Source organism: Parus major, chromosome 18, assembly GCF_001522545.3.
Source record: "Parus major isolate Abel chromosome 18, Parus_major1.1, whole genome shotgun sequence".
Lineage (NCBI taxonomy): Eukaryota > Metazoa > Chordata > Aves > Passeriformes > Paridae > Parus > Parus major.
This window is the reverse complement of record NC_031786.1, coordinates 7,730,372-7,751,687: the sequence shown is the minus strand read 5'-3', so window position 1 is coordinate 7,751,687 and position 21,316 is coordinate 7,730,372. Positions and strand designations below refer to the sequence as shown.

Sequence of the window (21,316 nt, the reverse complement as noted above, 5' to 3'; positions counted from 1 at the left end):
GCCCTGCGAGCGGACGAGGCGAGAACGAGCGGGAGAGACGGCGAGCGGCGCTGCGTCCCCCCCCTCCCCCTCAGCACCCCGGCGGACCGACCGACCCTGCCCGAGGCGCTGCTGCGGCTCCCCGGGGACACGCCGCCGCCTCGGCTGCCCCGCTCCCCGCCGACCCCCGGGTCCCAGCTCCTCCCGCCGCCCACCCGGGTCCCTGCCGGATCCCTGCGGAGGACACGGAGAGAGCCGCGGGATCTTCCCCCCACCCCCGCCTGCCCGCGGATCCCGCTGCGAGCCAGGCACACAGACTGTCGGGTTTCCCCGCTCCCTCCTCCCTCCGTGAAAGACTTTGCTGGATCCTCCTCCCCGGATCCCCTCCCCGCGCTCGCTCCTTCCTGCGGGAGCGGCTGCTGGATCCTCCTCCCGCCCCGGATCGCCCGCGGGGTCCCTGCGGAGCCGCGGACCCTCCTCCCCTCGCCGAGACACCGCTGGATCCTCCGCCCCCCCCGGACCTCCCGGCGGGATCCTCCTCCTGCCCGCAGCCCCATGTGAGACTCCGCATCCCCCCGTGCAGCCGCGGTGGTGGTTTATTTTTTTTTTTTCCCCCCCTCCTCCTTTTATTTTGAAGGGGGGATCCATCTTAAAACTCTTTTCTGGATCCCGGTTTCTCTTTTTTGATTTGCACTTTTTTGAAAAACCCTCAGATGCTCCTCCATGTGGACTGAGAACCCATCAAGACACACACACGAGAACTCATCCCGATCAACTCCAAATCCTGGCTTTTCGTGGGTTTTGCTGCAACACATAAAAGCAAACTTGTATTTAAGACACACTCGTGCAAAAATTTAGCTGGGGACTTGAACGTGTATTTCGTCTTGGTGTCTTGGTCTTGGTTATTTTTTTGTTGGTTTTTTCCTTTTTTTTTTTGGTTTTTTTTTTGCTTCACTGGAAATCAAAAGCTTGTTTTGGAATTGGACCTGCTTTTGCTGCACTTCTCCTCTGGGCTGGATAACACTGAAGCTCTTTGCTTTTCTACTTGGATAGTGTTTTCCTGTTGATCTGTTGGGTTTTTTTTCATCTCCTGTGTGGCAGACTTTTTTTTTTTTCCCTGAGGGGGGTAAACAGACGACGACAACAACAAAAAAAAACTTAATTTTTTTGGCCGTGTGAGATTTTTTTCGTATTCATATTCGTGAAATTACGGGTACACTTACAAAAAATTAAAAAAAAAAAAGAAAAAAATTAAAAATAAGAAAGGAACACGTCAGAAAGACCCCTACACGGTAGACAAAATACTCACTCGTTTCCTTACAGCAAGACTGAATCGAAAGCTGCCAAAGAGCCCCATAAAGAAAAGACTAAAAGGTAAGAAGGGGTAAGATCCTCTTAATTCAGGCACGGTAGAAGTTAAGAGGGGAAGAGACCTGCAAAGCCGGTGCATACCTCCTTTTTCACAAGTCTAAACGAGATTGTTATTATTTTTAAACTGTTTATTAGTTAGCGAAGCAAGAAACACCCCAAAACATTTCAAAATCCATTTTATTTTTATACGATTTTTAAAAAACGTGGAACAACCTCCGAATTTTTTTTTTTCCATTTATGATAGAAATAATTCCGTATTTTTTCTCTGTCCAGAATCGCTGTTTTTCTCCCCGAACAGCGAGCAGAAAGTGCCATTTGTGAGCATGTTGTGCTACTCAGACATGACATGAAGGCAGCTTCTGCTGCAAGGCATGACCGTGTGCTCTTGCTTTAGAACTTACACGTGTGAAAATTATCGCAGAGCGGCTTGGAAATGATCCAAGGGCTGGAAAATTGTGGGCAAGGCCAGCAGTGCTGCCCTGTGGGCGAGCACATGAGCTCCAGCTTTGTCCTTCATGGCTGCTTTCTCTTAAAAGTTAAAATATCTAGATTTGGGTTATTTTTCCTCTTTCCCCTCGCCTAATGAGATTGTGGGGATCCGCAGTAATTTTCTCCTGGGTATTCACAGAGAGATCTTGTCTAAACCTGGAATGTCCAGGGGGAGAGAGAACATTAAACAGAGTTTATTCCTTTAACTGCGACGCAGAAGGGGAGGAAAATGGGGAGGGCTCAGTTGTTAACCTGAGAAATCTTGAAACACTGGAAGTTTATTAAGTGTTCGAGGCTTCTTTGTTTGTATCACAAGTTTGTGTCAAAGGTTAATCTTCTTAATATGTAATTAGTTGAAGGTTCAATTATGGGATTTATTGAACTCAATTGGGTTTTCCCCCCTTTTTGCCCATTAAAAATAATACTGCAGGTCTTTGTGGCTAGTTTATTTTCTGCTATAACTCGAGTGTATCCGCGAGAAAAGATTATTCAATTATTCTAACAGGCAGTTTAAATTTAGAAATAATCTTTGGGACGTCATACCCGTGTCTGTTGCATATTTTTCCCTCTCGTTTGCATATGTATGTATCTGGCGAATTATGCTAATTTATGTACAGAAATTTGCTGTGGACATTAGGCCGGTTAAGGTAATTAAAATTCCAATAAATCCCGCTGTTATTGGGCTGGCCGGTGGTGCAGAGATTTAAATCAGGTGGGTGTCGGTGGTGCTGTGGACCTGAGGACAATGCCAGAGCGGAGGAGCAGGAGAACATCTGCACTGCTGCTGGATGCGCTGGGAGAGCGAGGCTTGTCTTCCAAATCCTGCCCTCCTTCCCTGCGGTGGGTGGGTTTGGGTTTTTTTTGGATTCCCCGACGACTGAGAATTTAAATGGAGTTTCCTCTCGTATATTACATTTTTTTTAATAATAATTTCGAGAAGGTAAACACAGGTTCTCACTGATTCCCCTGGTGTTTTCCAAGGAGATGGGAGGTGATTTGCAGTGGGTGCAGCCTGTGCTTAGCACATCAGAGTTTCCCACAGCCGCGGTTCCTCGGGTTCAGGAATCCCTGGGATGCCTGGCTGGCTGCTCATGTGTGTTATTTGTGAGCTCAAAATGGTGTGCTGAGGAACAGCCCTCGGATGCGCTGCCGTCCCTACTCCGGCTTCTGGAATTCTTTCCAGAACGTGAAAGCATCAGTGATAGCCCAGTGAGGAAACTGCTGCAGCCTCTGGAAGCTGGCTCTGCCCTGGGTAGCACTGTGGTGCTTTTTGGGTGAGCCCGCCTGGTGGATAACCTAACCTGGCTGCTTCTGAGCCGGGACTCAGTCTGTGAAAAAAGCTCTAGTAAATCAGATTAATTTGAACTTTTTTTAGGGAAAACGAATGCTTAAGGGCACCAGCAATAGTGTAATAATGCCCTATGTGTCTTTGTCCTTATCTTCAAAGGGGAACGGATCATTTCTGACTGGAAGTGATCTGCCTGGCTTCCTGAGATGAGGAATGTTCATTACAGCCCAGCCCCCGGAGAACAGGTGCTGCCGTAGGGAAAGCTCTGCAGCCAGGGCTTGCTCCAGGGCGAGAGGGATGGGTGTTAGTAGGGGCTGTATTTTAGGCAATATTTTGTACTTTTGTCTAAAGGTTTTGTTTGTAGCAACGAAAGAAATAAGACAGACAAACCTTTTTACTGAGAGCTTTTCTGGATTGCAGCAGGATATATTTAGGATCTATTAATGTTCCTGTTCTATGTGTAGATTCCCATATTGACATGTTTAAGTCTGGGTATCCATCAGATTAAAAGCTGTTGTTGCACACGGGTGGTTTGTGTGTGCTGTACATCAGCTTTCCAGCACATGGATTATTTGGGAGCTGTCAGTCCCAGTGCCTGGGAATGTCCTTGTGGGCTGTGCCATTTCCCCCTGGCCACAGCAGAGTGGAGTTTGCTCTGGGGCTCTGCCCTTGGGCTAAAAGCCATTTAGGGACTTGGAGGTTCATCCTCAGCCGTGACATCTTGGCTTCCTCCAAGATCTGTCTCTGATCACCTGTGAGTGGATGGGTTTGCCCATTACAAAGCCTGCTGGATCTCCCCAGGGTCAATGAAAACCCCACCTCCGCCTTAATTTCTGGTTTCTTTTCCAGGATTTGTCTTTTCTAATAAGATAACATACTCTGCTTTTGATAAGTTAAGATCTTTCACTGATGTTTGAGGGAAGTAAGGTAATTCTGTACTCTTTTTGCTTGCAAGAGGTTTTTAAGACTTGGAAAAAAAAAAGAGATGAAATTTCCTTAAAATGAGGAAAACATAATTGGGCATAAGACTACTTTTAATCTGAAGATTCTTTGTTGAAGTTCTCAAAGCTGCCATGTTCCGTACCTTGCCAACTATGGACTAACAATAAAACAAGATAAAGTGAAAGGTTTTGTGAAGCAAGAGTTTATAATCTCCTTGTGTAGTGAAGCAAACTGTTGCTGAGTGGCAGTCTTATAGAAAGCGTAGCTTTAACTTAGTCTAGAAATAAAACCGCTTATTTTTCAGTTTTTCATTCACTTCATTCAGAAAGGCCAGGAATTTTATTGACAGAGTTACTGCCTGCTGTTCACTGAAAATGACCTACACTTCTGCAGCCCGTTCAGATGCTCCATGCCGTGGAGATTCCTTTTCTCTTTTGCGTTACATTTATTAAAAGCCCAATGGCAGCGTTTACTTTCAGTTTTAGCTATGAAGACTTAACCAAGAGCGGGGGATGTGGGAACGGGTAATATGTTAACTTAGCAGCTGGCCTTGCCGAGATAAACATGCGCTTTTCCAAATGCTGTCATCTGGCTCCTTTCCAAAACAAGCTGAAGGAGGAGGTCAGGGGTGGAGCCATCCCCTGCTTCAGTAAAAAGAGGCTTTCATTTGGAAAGAATTTCCAGATCGTATTGACTGAAAGAACTGCAGATTTAAAATAAAATGACCAAACCTTTCATGAGTAAACCGAATGGTCTCTTTTGATGGCTTAAATTTAAGTGCCTTGTTACAATGCTGCTTCTCTTTGAAGGTTCAGCAGCTTCAATGCAGAGTGCATATTTCTGCCTTTTAAAAAAATTCTGTGCTTTATGTAAGACTTTGAACATGACAACTGATGAAAAATGTATCATCTTTGGTTACAGTAGAGACCTGCAACACAAAAGTGCTATTGTTTTAATTGTTTAAAATTCAGATTACAAGATAATGGTAATACCATTAGAAGGTTTCCCCTTGGCCTAGAAGCTGCAGGTAGGAGTGTGTCGATCCCTCAGTATTAAAGATGAATGATAAGGAAACCTCTTAAATGCCTGTGACGCTGCAGTCTAGCCAATTTAGGATCAGCTGATGCCTTCTAGTGATAATGGCTTGAGGTTTTCAGCTGTATTATGAAGATATCAGCCAGGGCAAATAGTGTTTAGAAGAGAAGTATACTTTATTGAATGGGGAGATGATCTAGAAATGACAGTAAATTGCATTACTAAATGATCTATGTGCTCTGTGCCGTCTCTTCACTGGCAAATGCTGTTGGTAAAATGAAAGATGGTTATTCTTAATGTATGAAAGCAGAGGAATCAAAGTATTATTTGATCTCCCTTTAGGAATCTGTGCTAGTTAGGAAAATTGTCAATGGAAAGCTTGGCTAAGATGTACGTCTTAAATGCCAGAAGTAGATGTACTTAGGCTTATTTTATCATTACTTAATCATTGTTAACTTCAGTGTGGATTCCCAAATACAGTTACAACTGTGTTTTCTGAAACTTTGTGTACCTTCCTACCTGGTCACTAATGTGTTTTAAAATCTGCCCAAGATAAAAATGTCTGGATTTGATCATAAACAAACCTGTTCTTGCACAGAACAGTCACTGTGCTCCCTGAGGTCATGTCAAAGATGATGGAAAATTCAGCACTACTCTAAAATATGCATCTGATTCTTTTGTCTTTTTTTTTTTTTTTTAGAGTAGCATGTCTCTCTTCCTCCCAGTAAAAAGGCTTCTGTCACTGAAGGCAGCTGTAAAATAACTGGCTGTTCTTGCATCTCAAGGTTCAGGGTACCAGGCAAATCAGAATGAGTTTTGGTCTCAACCCTGGGTGTGAATCAGTGCTGTAATTTTTCAGCACCGAGGTCTTGAACATAGTTGTAATTCAAGTTCATAAAATATTAGAAGCCCTTACGGTCCTGAGGTCTGGTTTCTGGAGCTCTTCCCCGTGGGTTTGCAGCCAAGGATGGCTGAGAGCGAGAACAGTTATCTGTGCTGCAGCAGTGATGGTTTATGGCTGGGTGCCCAGATTGTCTGGCTTTGCACACAGCTTTATAGTTTGCCTTTGAGGGCTGTGGAGGAGGTGGAAGTCATTTGTAATAAACAGCTATCTGCAGCCTGCTTTTTCTGGGGTTTGGAATGTACAGCCATTTAAAAAATTGCAAACTAGATGTACATTTCCCTAGGTTTCAGTCCAGAACATCTAGGTTTTAGGAGCTTGATTATAAGAAATGGTAACAACTGCTTATTGCTTTGTATTGAGAATACCTAATATTTATCCCTTGGATGTTTGGGCTGGTTTTTAAGCTCTGCATTGTGGACAATGAGGCTTTTCAGGTTTCTTTTTTTTTTTTATTTGAGAGAAAAATTGACTTGTCAAACCGGTTGGCATCCTTTGTGGTAATTAAGCCCCAGAGAAAAATATGTTTATATATCTCAAAATAGTTATCATGCAGCTACCATATAGGCTCATTTAGGAAAAGATAAAGCCACCCCCCTTCTACTGCAAGGAAAACAACCACCCTGGGCTATGTTTAGTGGCTGCCCATGGGTGTTTTCAGAGGGAGATCCATTCTTTCCTCTACTTGTTTCCCCTCAGCTTCTTGTTCATGGGGTCTGCCTGTTTTCCCATGCTGATTTTCTGAAGGGATGGTGGTGCTGCCTTTGTTACCCAAGAGGAGTCTCTTAAAATGGCATTACCTGATTTTTCTTCGATGTGCTGTTTTCCTTCCTATTCCTTTCTTCCCTTCCTCTGTTCTGTATGCACAAAGTTTACAGTTTTCTCTCATCCTGCATTTCCAAGGCTTCCTGATGGGAAGTGGGAGAGCTTTTTGTTTTTCTGGAAGCATAGGGATCTCTTGCCTTGGCTTGGATACATTCTGGGTGGTCAGTACATCCACAGATCGATTGTTAGTCCAGGCTGGCTTCTGCCAAGTCTATTTTAAGCTCAGCCAGATATCTGTGTTGTGTCAGTCTGATTTCAGTCCTGCTCCAGCCTTCGGCTCTCAGGTCTTTTAATTCTTCGGAATTCCAAAGTGTTTTCATGGCTGATGCTCATGTCATTCATTGGTGCTGACAATGGAGATCCTTGTTTTTAAACAGTAGCTGGTTACTGGTAAACAAAAGAGCATCAGCCCAGAGCTTTAACACAAACCATTCTAGAAAAAAGGAGCAGTTCAGGGAGAATGCCAAGGAAAAAAAAAAAATCAGCTGTACAGATGCATAATGTGCTGACTTTTCCTGTGTTCCTGCAAGGTCAGTAATAGACCATAGAAGATGGTCTTGGTGGTGTTTGTAATGTATTTGCATGAACTCAGTGTATGTTCACAGTAGCCTTGAGGATGATGCTACACATGAAATATGAAGCTAAAAACTTTCGTAGCACTGCTGGCATAACCTAATCAAGTAAGTCTCTTTACACAAATGTATTACCAAAGGCAGGAGCAGGATTCCTCATTATCCTTCTGTAGATCTGCAGGTCTCAACTTTCCTTTCCCCACAGTGTTTTTAATTGCACTTACCAAGTGCTCAAACTTAACAAGGGAGAATTGCTTCCAGCATTTGTGTTCTCTGAATTTTTACCACATTGTCAGCTTTGAAATGGGTGCTGTGCTTGAAATTCTTTCTCTTACAAAAGGTGCTCCATCTCTGCAAATCTAATCATCCTTATCTCCTTATGCTATGTGGCTGGAATGCTGTAAGTGCCCAGTACTGTACCTCATTCCTGTTTTGTGATGCAGAAGAAATTGCTTTTAGTTAAAAATAACCTGTTGGCTGATGTGTGCTGTTCACATCTTCTTGCCTATGAAATTATTTGGTTTCTCTTTGCTGATGTAAACTATAATGAAGTATGTTTATCTTGAATCTTTCAAAAAATAAATTAATATGGAAGATGCAGCACTCTCTGATAAGGAAGGAGGAGAGCCTAGTGGTAGCAAACTAAATGCTGTTTAATATTTTCTAGTATGATTATATGTCTGATCCAGGTGTGGAGCTAAATTTGGTCTCACAGTAATAGAACTGCTGCTGTTAAGGAGCAGAGTCTCTGTATAAATAGCACTGTTTCAGGTGAAAGATTTATTATCTGGGACCTAGTGAAGCTTGGTGAATGTGTAATTTTTTACTATTTCTATTCTTCTCATCAATCTCACAGAACTCAACTCCTTCACTTGAGAAAAGAATGGTCCAAGTAAGTCTCATTACATCAACAGTGCATTAGAGATGTCAGTTTTTATAATCTGCTTCCACATTTACATGTAATAATTGAATAAAGCAATGATTGGCTTAGTGGATGGATGTTTACATAATGATTTGCTTAAAAAAAGACCCTCAACTTTAATTTTTTCTTACATTTGTGAGAATGAAACATGCTTCACAAATTTCTAGGTGAAATACTGCAGTATGATGACAAAACTCACTGCTTTTGAAGCCAACAACCCAGACTGATAGATTATATCTATTTTATCTGGGTGGTATTGCAACACTGATAGTCCAACTGCACTGCAATTGTGCTTCCATCCTCCCCCATCCCCAATCCCTCAGTCAGCATCCAGACAAGCAAGAGCTGCTCTTTATGGAATTCTGTCTGCATCTCCTGATCAGATAACATACTTGGAGACATATTGGATATATTTCTGAGAATATTTGCTCCCCTGAGCATTTCATGCACTAAATGAAGGCATAAAATAGTTATTACTAAGATCATAATTGACCATAAATTGATTTCCAAAGTGGTATTTACTGCAACTAGTTTTCCTGTCCTGGAAGATCATTTATGGCTATTTCCTCATCTCTCCCCCACCCTGTCTCTCCTCCCCCATGGAGCTGCTATTCATTTGCTAAGTTGAAAAAATGGATGATGGCCCATTCTGATGCTAGGTCTGATATTCTAATTTATGCTTTTACTATGGAAAGTGGAGAGGAACAGAGAAGTTTATTTCCATTAGGTTCATCAAGTTTTAAGGATTACCATTTTAGCAGTGCAGAGCTAATCTTTTAAACTCTGGTAGGTTTGTGGAAGGAAAGGTGCTAACATGGATTATGCTGTCTCCTTAATTTTGGATGATAGAATAAATCTTTAACTGAATCCAGTTTCCAGCCTAAAGATAGGTACAGAGTAATTGTTTCTTATCTCACTCAAATTATGTTGCCATCTTAATATTCAAAGCAGCCTTGCAGCTGAAGATGCAGTGGAACAAAAAAGCTTCAAAATGTATTAAAAGCTTCAAAAACTACTTTATTTAAATGACATGATTATGGTGAACAGCGTGTTTTGATTTTTGTAGTGAAATACTAGGAGTGTATAAAGTGCACAAACCGAGTAGTTTTTCTTCATTTGTGTTTAAACTTTCACAAATTTGCAGTGCACAACTTTTAGTACAGTTTATTAGTCTATAGTGTGTTTTGTCTTCCTTGACTGGGATCAAATTTGGTGTTAACCTCCTGCCGAGAATTCCAGGACCCCTGACATTTTATTGTGACTCTTGATTAGCTCACCAGGGTTCCTGCTAAGAATTCTTTTCATTCATTTGATAAATTGAATTCCCTATTCACAGTGCCTTTAAATAGAATGGTATTTGGAAAACTTGAAGACAGCAGCTTGAATGTTCAATGAGCTCACTCAGCAAATTTAAAAATGCAGAAGAAGGAGATTATGGGTTTGTGTATTCTGAAGTCTTCTAAAAGAATAAACATCTTACAAAAATTACATCTCCATCATCATACTTTAAGTGTTATTTCCCTTTTGGTTTCTAAGACATGGAGTTCTTTTGACATCTCTTTTCCCGTTTTCATCTTGTTTTGCCTTGTCAGGAGCTGTGTATTCACCTTACCCCTGTCCATGTAGGAGCAGGTATGATGAGGTGACACAGCACAGAGGGACTTCAGCTTCCCAAGTGTGGAGAGAGAGCACCTCATCCTTCCCACCCTGGTCTCTACAGCATGAGGAACAGTGTCTTTACTTTTTTCTGATTGTAGATCTCGTGGCACCCCTTCCCTGTGAGGCTGCTGTCCTTTGATTTCCCCATCCAGGTCTCTCCATGAGCTTGCTGGAGTCGGGGCTGCAGCCGTGTCCCACCTCTTGTGCCTCCCGAGGTGACACCTGGAGATCTCAGTGCTGTGGTAGCAGAGGCTCACCCCTGTCTTCCTAGAGATTGGCTTCTACAGCTTCTGCCACACAGTTAGGAAGTGATTTTAATATCACAGGAAAGCCTGGGCTGGAGGGGACCTTAGGTCATCTCAGATGAGTGTTCAGGTTTAGTGACACGTGTGTTTCTGGTCACTGCTGCTCCTCACTGGCCTGCTGGTGTGTGTTGCTGTTATTCTTGGACATGCCTGGTACAGTTTCCCTGCCTGTGGGTAGGAATGAGAGCAGTGTGTGTGCATTTTTCCACTGTGCCTGTGGCAGGAAGTCTGCCCAAGGAGAGGTGTTGCTCACCTTCCTGGGCCTGTTTAATCGCACTGGAACCATTCATGAGCAGGGACACCAAGGGACCTGTGTGCCTGCTGTAAGCTGGGGGTCTTTTGCTGAAGGTGTCAGCACTGCCTTATTCCCAGAATAAGCACAAGAGCAGCACCATAAACATACCTGTCTTCAGGGTAAATTCTGTTTCCTGCTTTTTGATGCTGTAGGTTGTGTTGTCCAGCCCCACCTGTGTGAGAGCACCAATTTGATCTTCAGCTCTTGCAATAAATAAGTTCACTGTGCTTTCACCTGCTGCTGACAAAGTGTTTGGGCTCAGAAATAATGGAGTACTAACTGTGATGGAAGGGGGAAAGGAGGATTAGGTGTGTTGGAAATCCCTACAGGCATCATTGTGGTCACACAAACTTTTAAGTTTTTTTAACAGAGGAGCATAAAGGCTTAGCTGTGTTTGCTGGAGGGCTCTGCAGGTTCACTGCACAGTGCTCCCAGCCTGTCCCTCCTGACCCTGTCGTCCCTCCAGGGTGACTGACTGGCTTCACCAGCCTCTGTCCCTGGGAGTGGTCAGCTCTGAGCCTGCGTGACAAAACATCCTGTGGAGCTGTTGCTCCTGTTCCAGTTTCCTGGCCTCCTACATTGCAGTATCCCCGTGCAGCTGCCCCAGGAAGCAGTGCTCCTCTGAAGTGTTCTTGGAGTTCAGCTAAATAGAACCAGCAGAGCTTGTCTGTGGGTTCTGCTCCTGCTAAAGGGTGACACTTGGTCAGTGAGGGGGACTGGCACAGGGCTCTCATCTTCTGGAATATTAACAGACACCAAAATAGCCAACAGTATCTGGAGAAACAAACATGCTGTGCTCTTGCTGAGCTGCTGGATTCCAAAGCTGTTTGCATTATGTCCCAAGAAGATTGGGGACGAGCTGTGCAGCAGATGCCAGATCAACTGCTGGTAACTATCATCAGGCCTGGGTGGGAGGCAGTGCTGGGAAAGTAAATCTGGTTATCTGCACTCTTCACAGTGTGTAGCTTCATTTTTCCATCGGTCTGTGTTTGCTGGGGGAGGAGAGTTGTTTTTCATAGCATGTTTCTTGCTGTTTGTAGCCTGCTTTGAGTGATGAATTTAATGCAAACTTTTTTTGGGTGTGGGTTTTTTCTGTTGGTCCTTGCATAGCCTGAGTGGTGCCCATGGTGGGGTACTGCTGGGGTGTTGTCAGCAGATTGAGGGAGCAAATTCTGGTGTGGTTCATGCCTGAAATACGTAAATGAGTGAGGTTTGGTGTAGTGTTTGAGCCCATGCCCAGATTGACCTACTGACTCCTTAAGCTGCCCCATGTTGTACATACACTAATAGGCCTGCACTGTGGAGAGCAGCACCTTCACAGGAGAGGGGATGTACCTGTGTGGTGGCATCCCTGTGGGGTTATCTGCATGAATCTCTTCATTTGGATTGGAACTTCCATGATTGATAAGTGATTGTCCTCACTTGCTGTGCTTTGATTGGCGTCATGTGTCTTGGAGTGCAGTTATCAGATTCCTTTTAAGTAAATGCTGCTGGATGATGAGTTCCAAGGGTGCAGTTAATGCTTTCCTGCTGCATGGGAGCAGGCTGGAGCCAGGCTCCACCTGAAACAAGGATGGTGTAAATAGGAAATCCTCTGCAGGGATAGTTTTATTCTGCAGATCCACTCTGGTGTGCACTACTTAGTAATGAAGGGGTAACACTCGTCTGAAACATTCCCAGTTGTACTCCAGTGCTCTCATCAGCACCCATCCCTCTCAGCCAACACACCAGGAGGAGCTGGAGTGTTAAACAAAACCAAAAGGAAGTCTCTAGATAAAAAACAGAAACTCCAAGCCCTGCAAACATTTACTGGGGCTTGGCAGTGCTCAAATATGAGCTCTTCAAACTTCTGGCTTACCAGTCATAGTTCATCTGCATCCTTAGTTTATAAAACTTTTTCTCTGGAATTTCCTTCCACTTCTAGTCATTGATAATAACCAGTAGAAGCTAAAACAAGGCCAGGTCAGTGTGCTTTTGAAAAATATCTTGAATTGAATGATAATGACTACCTGTTCTGCTTTATTTTTGTTCTAATCTAATCTGCTTGAGTGGTTATTTACCTTACAAGTACATAAAGGAGGGTCACAATAAGTTAACACTGGATGAAGTGGAAACTTCCAGTGGGAGCCCAAGTCCTGCAGCACACACCAGCTGGAATTCTCCTTTTCTCTCCTTGGGGTCCTGCCAGGATTTTATTGCTCTTCAACCAGTACTCCAGAGTGGCATCTTAGAAACACTGTGTGCTACTGCTGGAAATGCAGCCCTGAGACAGAGCATGAAACACAGAAGCTCTTTCTGATCCTGGAATTTCTATTTTACAGGTTGTAGGAACAGGATTATTAATTTAATAATAAATTTAATCTGTTGGACAACCTAAAATCTGCCTCTAGTTTCACCAGTTTTAATTGAATGTGCTTTTCACTCCATGTTCTCAGCTGTGATGTTCTTGGTTAGTTTTGAATGGCAGCTACACTCTGCTCCTGCAGAGACTCCAAATTTGGTGGAATTTCCTGGACTGCAGGAATCCAGCTGCTGCCCCTCTTCAGGAGATCAATTTTCTGTTACACACTTCAAGATAACTTCACCAGAAACTGGAGATATCAAAGTCCCGGCCCACATCTGTTAGCAATGGGTGATATCTTGATGTTTCAGAGGAAGGAATTCCTTGTCAGGGCAAATAATTTATTAAGGAGGGTTAATTACAGGACAGGGACATAATTGGACAGTAAGAAACCCCAAAGCATGGCATCACAAATTAAAGAATAAATAAAAAGAAATCATACATTGAGGTTAAACAAAAACTCTGATTGAACATCATTTATGACTCCCCACAGGAACAAATTTTGCACCCAGACTTTCAAATGCCAGGGTGTAGTTTCAAGCTGTGTGCTCACAACTGTACATGGAACTGTTCCATGGACTTATCTTGTCCACACTGTGGCTGGGGGCTTCTTCCCCACTAATTCCCTGGAAAGGAGATTGTAGGATTTCACTTTGTGAATGGGTAGAGGCCTCCAGTTCCCTGTCTAATTGTTTTTGTGTCTAGGAGTCAATGTGGCCTTGTATCAGTGTTGCTTCATAAAAAATAAATCTTCTTTTCTTTTTGTGTTTTTCCTCTTTTCTTCTCCAAATGTATATTTATAAAGACTTGGTATACATTTTAATGTTGGAGGTTTTTTAAATGCTCAGTGTGGAGGATTTTTCTTTACTCCTAATCCAAATCTTCTTTGTTGCAATTTAAATTCATGCTACTTACCACAGCGAAAGGAGAAAGATTTTACTCCATGCTTCTCTACCTCTGTCTTTAACACCTTTTTGAATAATAGGGTTGCCATCTCTTCAGATGAAGTGAATCCAAGTCCGAAGTTTTTTCCCAAGGGCCTGTGCTTTTTTGATTTCCTTGCTGTTTTTGGGCTCTCTCCAGCTGACCTGTCTCTCTTGCTGTAGATAGTCCCACACTGGACACAGCACAGCAGCTGATGAATTTCTGACCATCTGTGACGTTGTTGCTTTGCCTTTGCAGTGAAATCCGCTGTAGCACCTGCTTTTTTTCCTTCCCAAAACTGGTGTTCTGCCACTTGTTCCCTGTGCTGTATTTGTACAGGATTTTCCCTGCCAAGCATGGTATCCTGCACTTTTTCTCACTAATTCTCTGCCTTTTTTCTGCATTTTGAGTTCATCAGGGTGTTCTGAATACTCTCCCTCCTTAATTGTTTTGCAGCTCTATGACTTGATATATTCTGGAAACTGAGTAAGTGGACACATTTTTCCAAAGTGGTTAATAAACATTTTGCTGCTAGACATGAGGCACACTGCAGCAAAAATTCATCAGGTCCCTGCCTTGTGGGAAGGGTTTTGTGGGTTTTTGTTGTAATTTTGTTATGTACCTTAAAATTATTAAATAATAGTTCTTAAAACTTTTAGATTATAAAGCAATCATATCCTTAGTAACAAAAATCTTCATGTGGATTGAAAAGTCAGTTACATAGTTTGGTTGCTTTTCTTTCATATTTTTCAAAAATACTTGGGACTATGCTGTAGGGAAAAAATCAGGTTTGCTTTGTCCTCCACAAATCCTTGTTAGTTCTTGCTGATGTTTTTCTCTCTTCCCTTGTAAGTTATATGCAGTGTTTGCCTTGTGCTGCTCTTCCAGAGTGCCATCCATCCACCTCCTCGTGCTTTAAGGTAACCTGCAGTGATTAGACCTGGTTGTTCCTCTGGTAGATGACAGCAGGCCCAGCCAGTGGGGAAAGAACCCATTTCTCTCAGGAATTCTTGCCTTTGTTGGCCCCATTTCTTCTTTGGAGTGGTAGCAAAGTATTTAGCTCCATCTTTCCTTCCCTGCCATTTCATGTGAGTTTTCTGAGAAGCTACATCATCTCAGACTTTGGGAAAAGGGACTTTTAAACACATCTTGAGCATCTTTCCCAGAGCTCTAACCCAGCAGCCCTTTGAGGAGGAAGCCAGAATGGAGCATTGCAGTGGTGGAGGTGGAGATGCTGGGGCAGGAGCAGCCTGGCTGTGGGTGCTTTGCTGCCCTTGGCACCAGCTTTGCCAGATCCCCATGAAATCCCTGGGAGAAATCCCTGGGAGAAATCCCTGGGAGAGGTGTCGTCATCTGCGGGCTCCGCACCAGCGCCGGCGGTTGTTGGCCATCTGTTCCCCGCTGACCTCTTTAGGAAGGGCTGAAGCAGAAAGAAAAGTACTGTCACTTCAGCCCTCACAGGGTCATCTGTCACTGCTCGCCCTTTCCCACCCCGAATCAAAACTAATATTTCCTCTTGCATGTTAATGAAGCACTTAAAGGTTGATTTGTTGTTGCTTTTTACACACACGTGCTCATATTTTTCTGGCCTTTCTCAATTTGTCCCTGTGTGTTTGTGCTGTTTTTTTTTTCTTTTTTCGTATTTCCTTCTTTATTTGACCTAGTTTTGCGTGCTGTTTTCTTTTTTGAGGTGATTGGAGAGCTTGTAATTAGGGACCAGCTTGACTCTTCTTGATTAATGACTGAGCCTGGATATCAAGGGAACAAAGCTGGCACTTTAACAGTCACACCAGCTCCTTCCCTTCACCCATATTTATTCTGGAAAGGTCAGAGAGCTGAGCCGTGTAAAGATGAAGCAGGAAACAAAATTAGCAATAGGCAAATACAGAATTTTAGTTTATCTGTTCCAGTACTTGTGAAAACAGATTGCTGATGCTATTGCTTTGTGTAGGATTCCTGCCATGCATGTGGGTATCTGCTTTGTTGTTTAGATTCCTGGTGATTCCCAAGAAGCAGCACCTGTCTCTTCATGTGGGAAAGTATTTCAGGTGTCCTGAAGGAATCAAACCCTGCCTTTCTAGAGTTTGATGCTCTTTTTTTGATGTTAATTTTTGATCCCATTTCATCACCACCCTCAAGCTGTTTTCTGCCTTCAAGATTTCAGCCACTTCTTTCTTACAATCAGATCTTGAAGAATGTCCTAAATATTAATTTTCTTCCTTTCTGTTTGAAACTGTATGATTTTGGTGAACTTGTCTTTGAGAGCTCATGTCTATGCTGTCCAAACCCTCTGTTATCTGTTCTCACCTGTAACAATGCATGGACCTATTAATTCCTTCCATAAAGCCTCCACAGCCTGCATCTGGATGATTATTTGCCACTTTCTTACAATTCTAGTTTAAAGATTTGCTTTTTTTCCTTTTTTTTCCCCTTCCCATCACCAGTGTCAGGAAAAATGTCTGTGTAGGAATGCATGATGGCCTCTTGCATGGTGAGGGAAGTCAAAACCAGAGCTGTGTGGAAGTTGTAGGATTTCTGTCAGTAAGAGCAACTTGCACAACTGTCAGGGCAGTTTATTCCAGCTTAAAGTAGGATTTAAGGTACAAGAGGTGTCTTGGAATTAAAGTGTGGTGGCTAAGCCAGACAAAGGCATCTGTAGGCAAACATTAGGGATGCTGTGCTGAAAAGGCAGTTTTCCTATGTTATTAAATTAACCTTCAGTATCTTGCATATACAACAAAATTAATGAGGTTGTTGGTTTGGAGCAGTGTGACATAGAATGAAAAGAGAGACAGATCTCTGTTTAACCCTCAGTTCCTGCAGGAACTTCTGAACTCTAAAACACTGTATGGACAATATTACAAATGGACTCTACCTGAAGGTTGTTGAGCACTATTCCCAAAAAGAATATTGCAAAACCCTGTCAGGATGTCCTCTCAGTGCTGATCCACAATACCAGCTGTGTCTTTAGCTGTGGAAGCAATCCATCTAGAAAACTCAAGTTCTTACTTAGCTTATAAAATAAATCAGCCAAGATTTGTTAATTTTTAAAAGGGATTAATAAACTGTTCAGCAGCAGGCACTGACTGAGAGGCCAGAGCCACAGTGCTCGAGCTGTGGCCGTGACCTGCAGCTCCTCTTGCTTTCCTGTTCCAGAGAGCTCTCAAGCACTTGCACTTTAGAGATAACCTTGGGTTAGGCTTGGATTTCATAAGCGATTTGCAATCTGTGAAAACACCACTTCATTCTGTAGTAAAACTCCTTGCTCATAAAAATCCCTCCTGATTCAGATCCATATGTAAGAACAAGGCAAACTCCTACAGGGATATTCTGAGACACTCCTGCTTTAGAACATGAGCTTTGTATTCATAAATGTTTTAGCGTATTTCCTGCAATAAAGATTAAATTGTCGCTCAGGAAGTAAAGCTGCAGCATGTGCCTTTGACAACGTAATCAAACTTTATATAGCCATGTTTTTATTGTTTTCCTTTTGTTTTGCTCTTAGATGACTAATTTCTGCCTAAAAGTGACAGCGAGAGTTGCCATCTGAAAGGCCGCTTGGAGCTTTATTTCTATTTTAAGCATATTTAAAGCACATGTATTCAGAAGTGTCATTATGTAAATCAGTTTTGAAAATTGAGCTCCATTAAAAATTACAGTATCATTTTCTGAGCTAATCCGAGGCTATTTTAATCTCAGAAATGAAAAAATAAGCCCACAACCAAACCTCAGGTTCTTGTGAGGGGTGGCACTTCTACCTCTGGTGTTGTAATTGCTGTGCTAATATGATAATTAAATACTGTTTTCTTAGTGGAGCAAAATGTTTGCCCTTCTTGGATTTGGAAAATCCACTGACATGATGCATTGCCTGGAAACAAAAATTGATAGTGGAGTCCAGTGTAAGGAATGATCTTGGCAGTGGTGAAAATTGATGCCCAGGGTTGGACACTTTAAAGGCTTGGCTGGACCAAGAAAGATTGGACCAGATGATCCTGGAGATCCCTTTCAACCTGGTATTTTAGGAAAAGAGCTTGATATTAAAAAAAAAGAGGCCTAACAAGGAAGCTGAGTAATATGTACTTTTATAGCTTAAAGAAAACTCTGCATGTTAAGCAAAGTGGTGGTGGTGGTTTGTTTTCGTGTGTGGTTTTTTGTTTTTGTTTTTAAATACTGCCCTGAGTATTGAAGGGGATTTAAATGTAACTGTGGTCTTGTGGAATTGCTGTAATGGCGTGGGGTTTCTTAAGTACTAGCAAGAGGAAGCCAAAAGTTTCTCATTTTACACGGACTTGGTTCATTCACCTGCTTTCAAAAACCAAAAAAGGCTGAACTTCCTCTGGCAATAGTCTGACAGCTTGGGGGAGTTCACTGGAACAGGGTCTTTGTAGAGTCTGCTGTGACTTGGGTAGGGAGCACTGCAAATGAAGGGACTGGATGTTGTTTCTTTGTAGTTCCTGGGATCCTGGGGACTTCTGTTCTCCTGCGAGCTAACAGGAATAAAGGCAAATCTATTACAGTTTCAACTCAGTTTCTTTTTGCAACCTAAGTCATCACTTTTTGCAAAGTCCTAGAAGAAGCCATTTAAAAGTAGACTTCAAGAAGCCATTTAAAAGTACATTTCAAGCACCTTTGTCTTAAGTGCAATTTGACACGTAGTGCAAATCCCCAGCTGCAGTTCCTAAGGGCAGGTGTTTCCCAAACCTCAGCTTACAGGGCAGGGTTTAAAAGGTGGCCCTTGGAACTGGCCTAAGCTGAGCAGTCCTGCAGGTGGTGAATTTTTGGTCAGAAGGTGGATCAGTATTAAAAAAACCAGATACTTAATGCCATTTCAGCTGTCTGGACCTCCAGTGGTGTACCAAGAACTCCCAGATGTGCCCAACCTCTGGCTGCTGTGCCAGACCCTGGGTCTTGCTGTATCTCTCACTTCTGTAAATAGTCTGAGTGCTGTAAAGTGGCTTTAAAAGGCACTAACACCTAAGTTTAGAGCTGTGAATTGCTTGCTGTAGTGTTTATAGTTTGGAGTGACACAAGGGAAGGGAATCTGCTTTTAATTTAGTCTGGAGCTCCATACAGGATCTGTGTAAGCATTAAAGCATCTGCAGTGGCCAGCATCAGTATTTTCAAGCAAGTGAAAAAGCCACATCCCAAAATGCCCTTCAGCACCAAAATATCAAAAGGCTACAATGTTCCTTTTTTATAACAAAGGGAAACTATGTAGGAAAAGGCAAAATTTGTTAAGAGGCAAAATGTTTCGGGGAGAATGTTTGAAGACACAATGTGCAAAATGAAGAGTGGTTGTTTACTCCTTTAGGTAAAGAGCAGCCTCACACACTGTGACCAAAAAAAAAATAAAATAGAGTTTTGTAACTAAATAACTCCTTTTTAACAACAACAAAGATCCAAACAAAGAAAAGGGAGAGGGGCTGCAGGCTTTGGCAAGTTCAATGTAAAGCAATAGTAAATTAGGCTAGAAGTGGTCTTGAGGAGTAATTGGAAGACATTGAATCTAATAATAGTGATGGTAATGGCTTCAGCCCATCAGAAATGGCCTTCTCAGATCTGTAAGGCTGATAAATGATCAGGACCTGAAGAGCTGTCAAGGAAGATAAAGTAGTTATAGAGAAATAAATGAATTATTTGCATTGGTATTTATTGAAAAGGATGTCGAGGAGGGTCATTGCTATAACCATTTATTTTCGTGATGGACATAGGAAGCAGAGAAAAGAAGGTTTCAAATAGGTTTTCTTGATTTGGAACCATGCAGGTTAATTTTTAATCAAGATGATACTGGAACAGTCTTGTTTTGCATTAATGCAAATTCTTCAGCTAGATTTTATAGGATGAACACAAAATATGATTATTGGAATTCATCTGGGCCTTAGTTTACAACTCTTGAGAACCAAATTGATGCGCATGGAAAATTAATGCAGCATGTGTTTGATCAAAAAGAGAAAAATAGTTGCAAAGTAATGTACTTGCTCATGATCTTCAAGGTATACTGTGAATCAGAGCTGCTGAAAGCCAGCAGAACTTGCATTAATTACTTGGGTTTGTTCCTGTTTTTTCCAGTTTCAAACTTACTTTCCCTAGAACATGCTAATATTAATCAGTACTTATGAGTGATTGTAGAAAGAGGTTCCAAATCAAATCTATCCTTTCTGAATTCTCACTGCTTGCTATTTTATTTGTTATGAGTTTCGATTTTGGAACAGCTCTTTTTTAGTGCTTTTATTGCAGCATTAGAAGCAGCCTTTTTTAGACATGAAATGTAGAAAGTTAGCAATGCAAATATGGATTATTCACCTTCCTGGAGAAACTTCATCTTACTGAAAAGCTCTTGCTAACCTTTGTTTTTATCAGGGAGAAAGAACAAGAAACACAAGAAGAGGAACATTTGATGGAAGAAAAGAAAAAGAAAAAGCAGGAAGAAAAGAAAAAGAAGGAAGGTGCTCAGAAAAAGGTTTGTTCACGTTTCTGTTATAGTTGATCACTTTTTAATGTGGGTGTGGGTACTGATGCTGCAGCTTCGCTTCTGGGAGTGAGCCTGGCCCAAGTGATCATTGCCAGCAGCCTGGGGAGGAGAGGCTGTGCTCACACAACCCCTGGCCAAGCAGCTGTGCCAGGGCTGTGGCACTGCCCTGCTCCCCATGCCCTGTGCCAGGGGGCTGCTCCCATGGCAATTCCTCAGCCACAAGTACCTGGGTCAGTCCCAGAGGGTTTCTTTTTGTTTTTAAATGCAGGCACTCTGGGACCCCAGGCTCATTTTCATTGCTGTGCATTCTCCTCCCTCATTTTCTGGATCACACAGTTAGTTTTAATTTGAAATTAGAATTGATCGCTGTCTTTTCTGGCATAAAAATCAAGCATCATTAAAAAAATGGGTACATTCCAAACAGATTTAAAAATAAACAGGTCTTCTGTGAAAGCTGATAGTGTGGGTGGATTCAAAGGGATGGTGGACAGTCACAGAAATGAATTCTGCTGGGTGCTCAAGGGTTCACAGATACAGTGGGGGTCCAGGAAGCCTCTGAGCCTCAGGAGAGGGAAGGCTGGGTGGCTGGATGGGGCTGCTGCCCTCTCTTGTCATTCTTTACACTGCCTCTTTGGCATCTGCTGCTGCCTTCAGTCAGAGCTTGTCATTCCCACACTCCTATCACATGGAGTTAAACTAACACTCTCTAGTCCTTGGATGAAACAAATGCTTGATTTATATAAGCAGTTTCCACAAAAAGTGAGGCCTGCAGCCCTGTAATTATTAGGTGTAATTTGCAGTATTGACAAGTAGTTGATTTGTTTTGTTCTTCTCTTCTTTCAGGCTGCTGAACAAAAAACCAAAGGTAAATTCATGTTTATTCTTTGTGAAATGTTTGGTAGTTTTATAAGCTTGTTTAAAAATGTGCTTGTAGTTTTTATTCATCGTGTCTATTTAATGAGGGGAGTATATCTTACTAGGATTGTTATGTTCCTA

At 42.4% G+C, this 21,316-nt stretch overlaps 1 protein-coding gene across 12 annotated transcripts in view; it reads left to right on the top strand.

Moving 5' to 3' along the window:
- The first annotated feature begins 6 nt into the window (after positions 1-6).
- The window catches only part of TNRC6C (trinucleotide repeat containing adaptor 6C), a 95,290-nt gene continuing 73,980 nt past the window's right edge, over positions 7-21,316 (top strand). For all 12 annotated transcript variants that reach the window (XM_015645764.1, XM_033518601.1, XM_015645772.1 and 9 more), the window contains exons 1-3: positions 7-1,353; positions 20,209-20,308; positions 21,164-21,185. In XM_015645764.1, the coding sequence (XP_015501250.1) occupies positions 20,246-20,308; positions 21,164-21,185 (85 nt within the window). In that variant the 5' untranslated portion in view covers positions 7-1,353; positions 20,209-20,245. The remainder of the gene's footprint in view (positions 1,354-20,208; positions 20,309-21,163; positions 21,186-21,316) is intronic.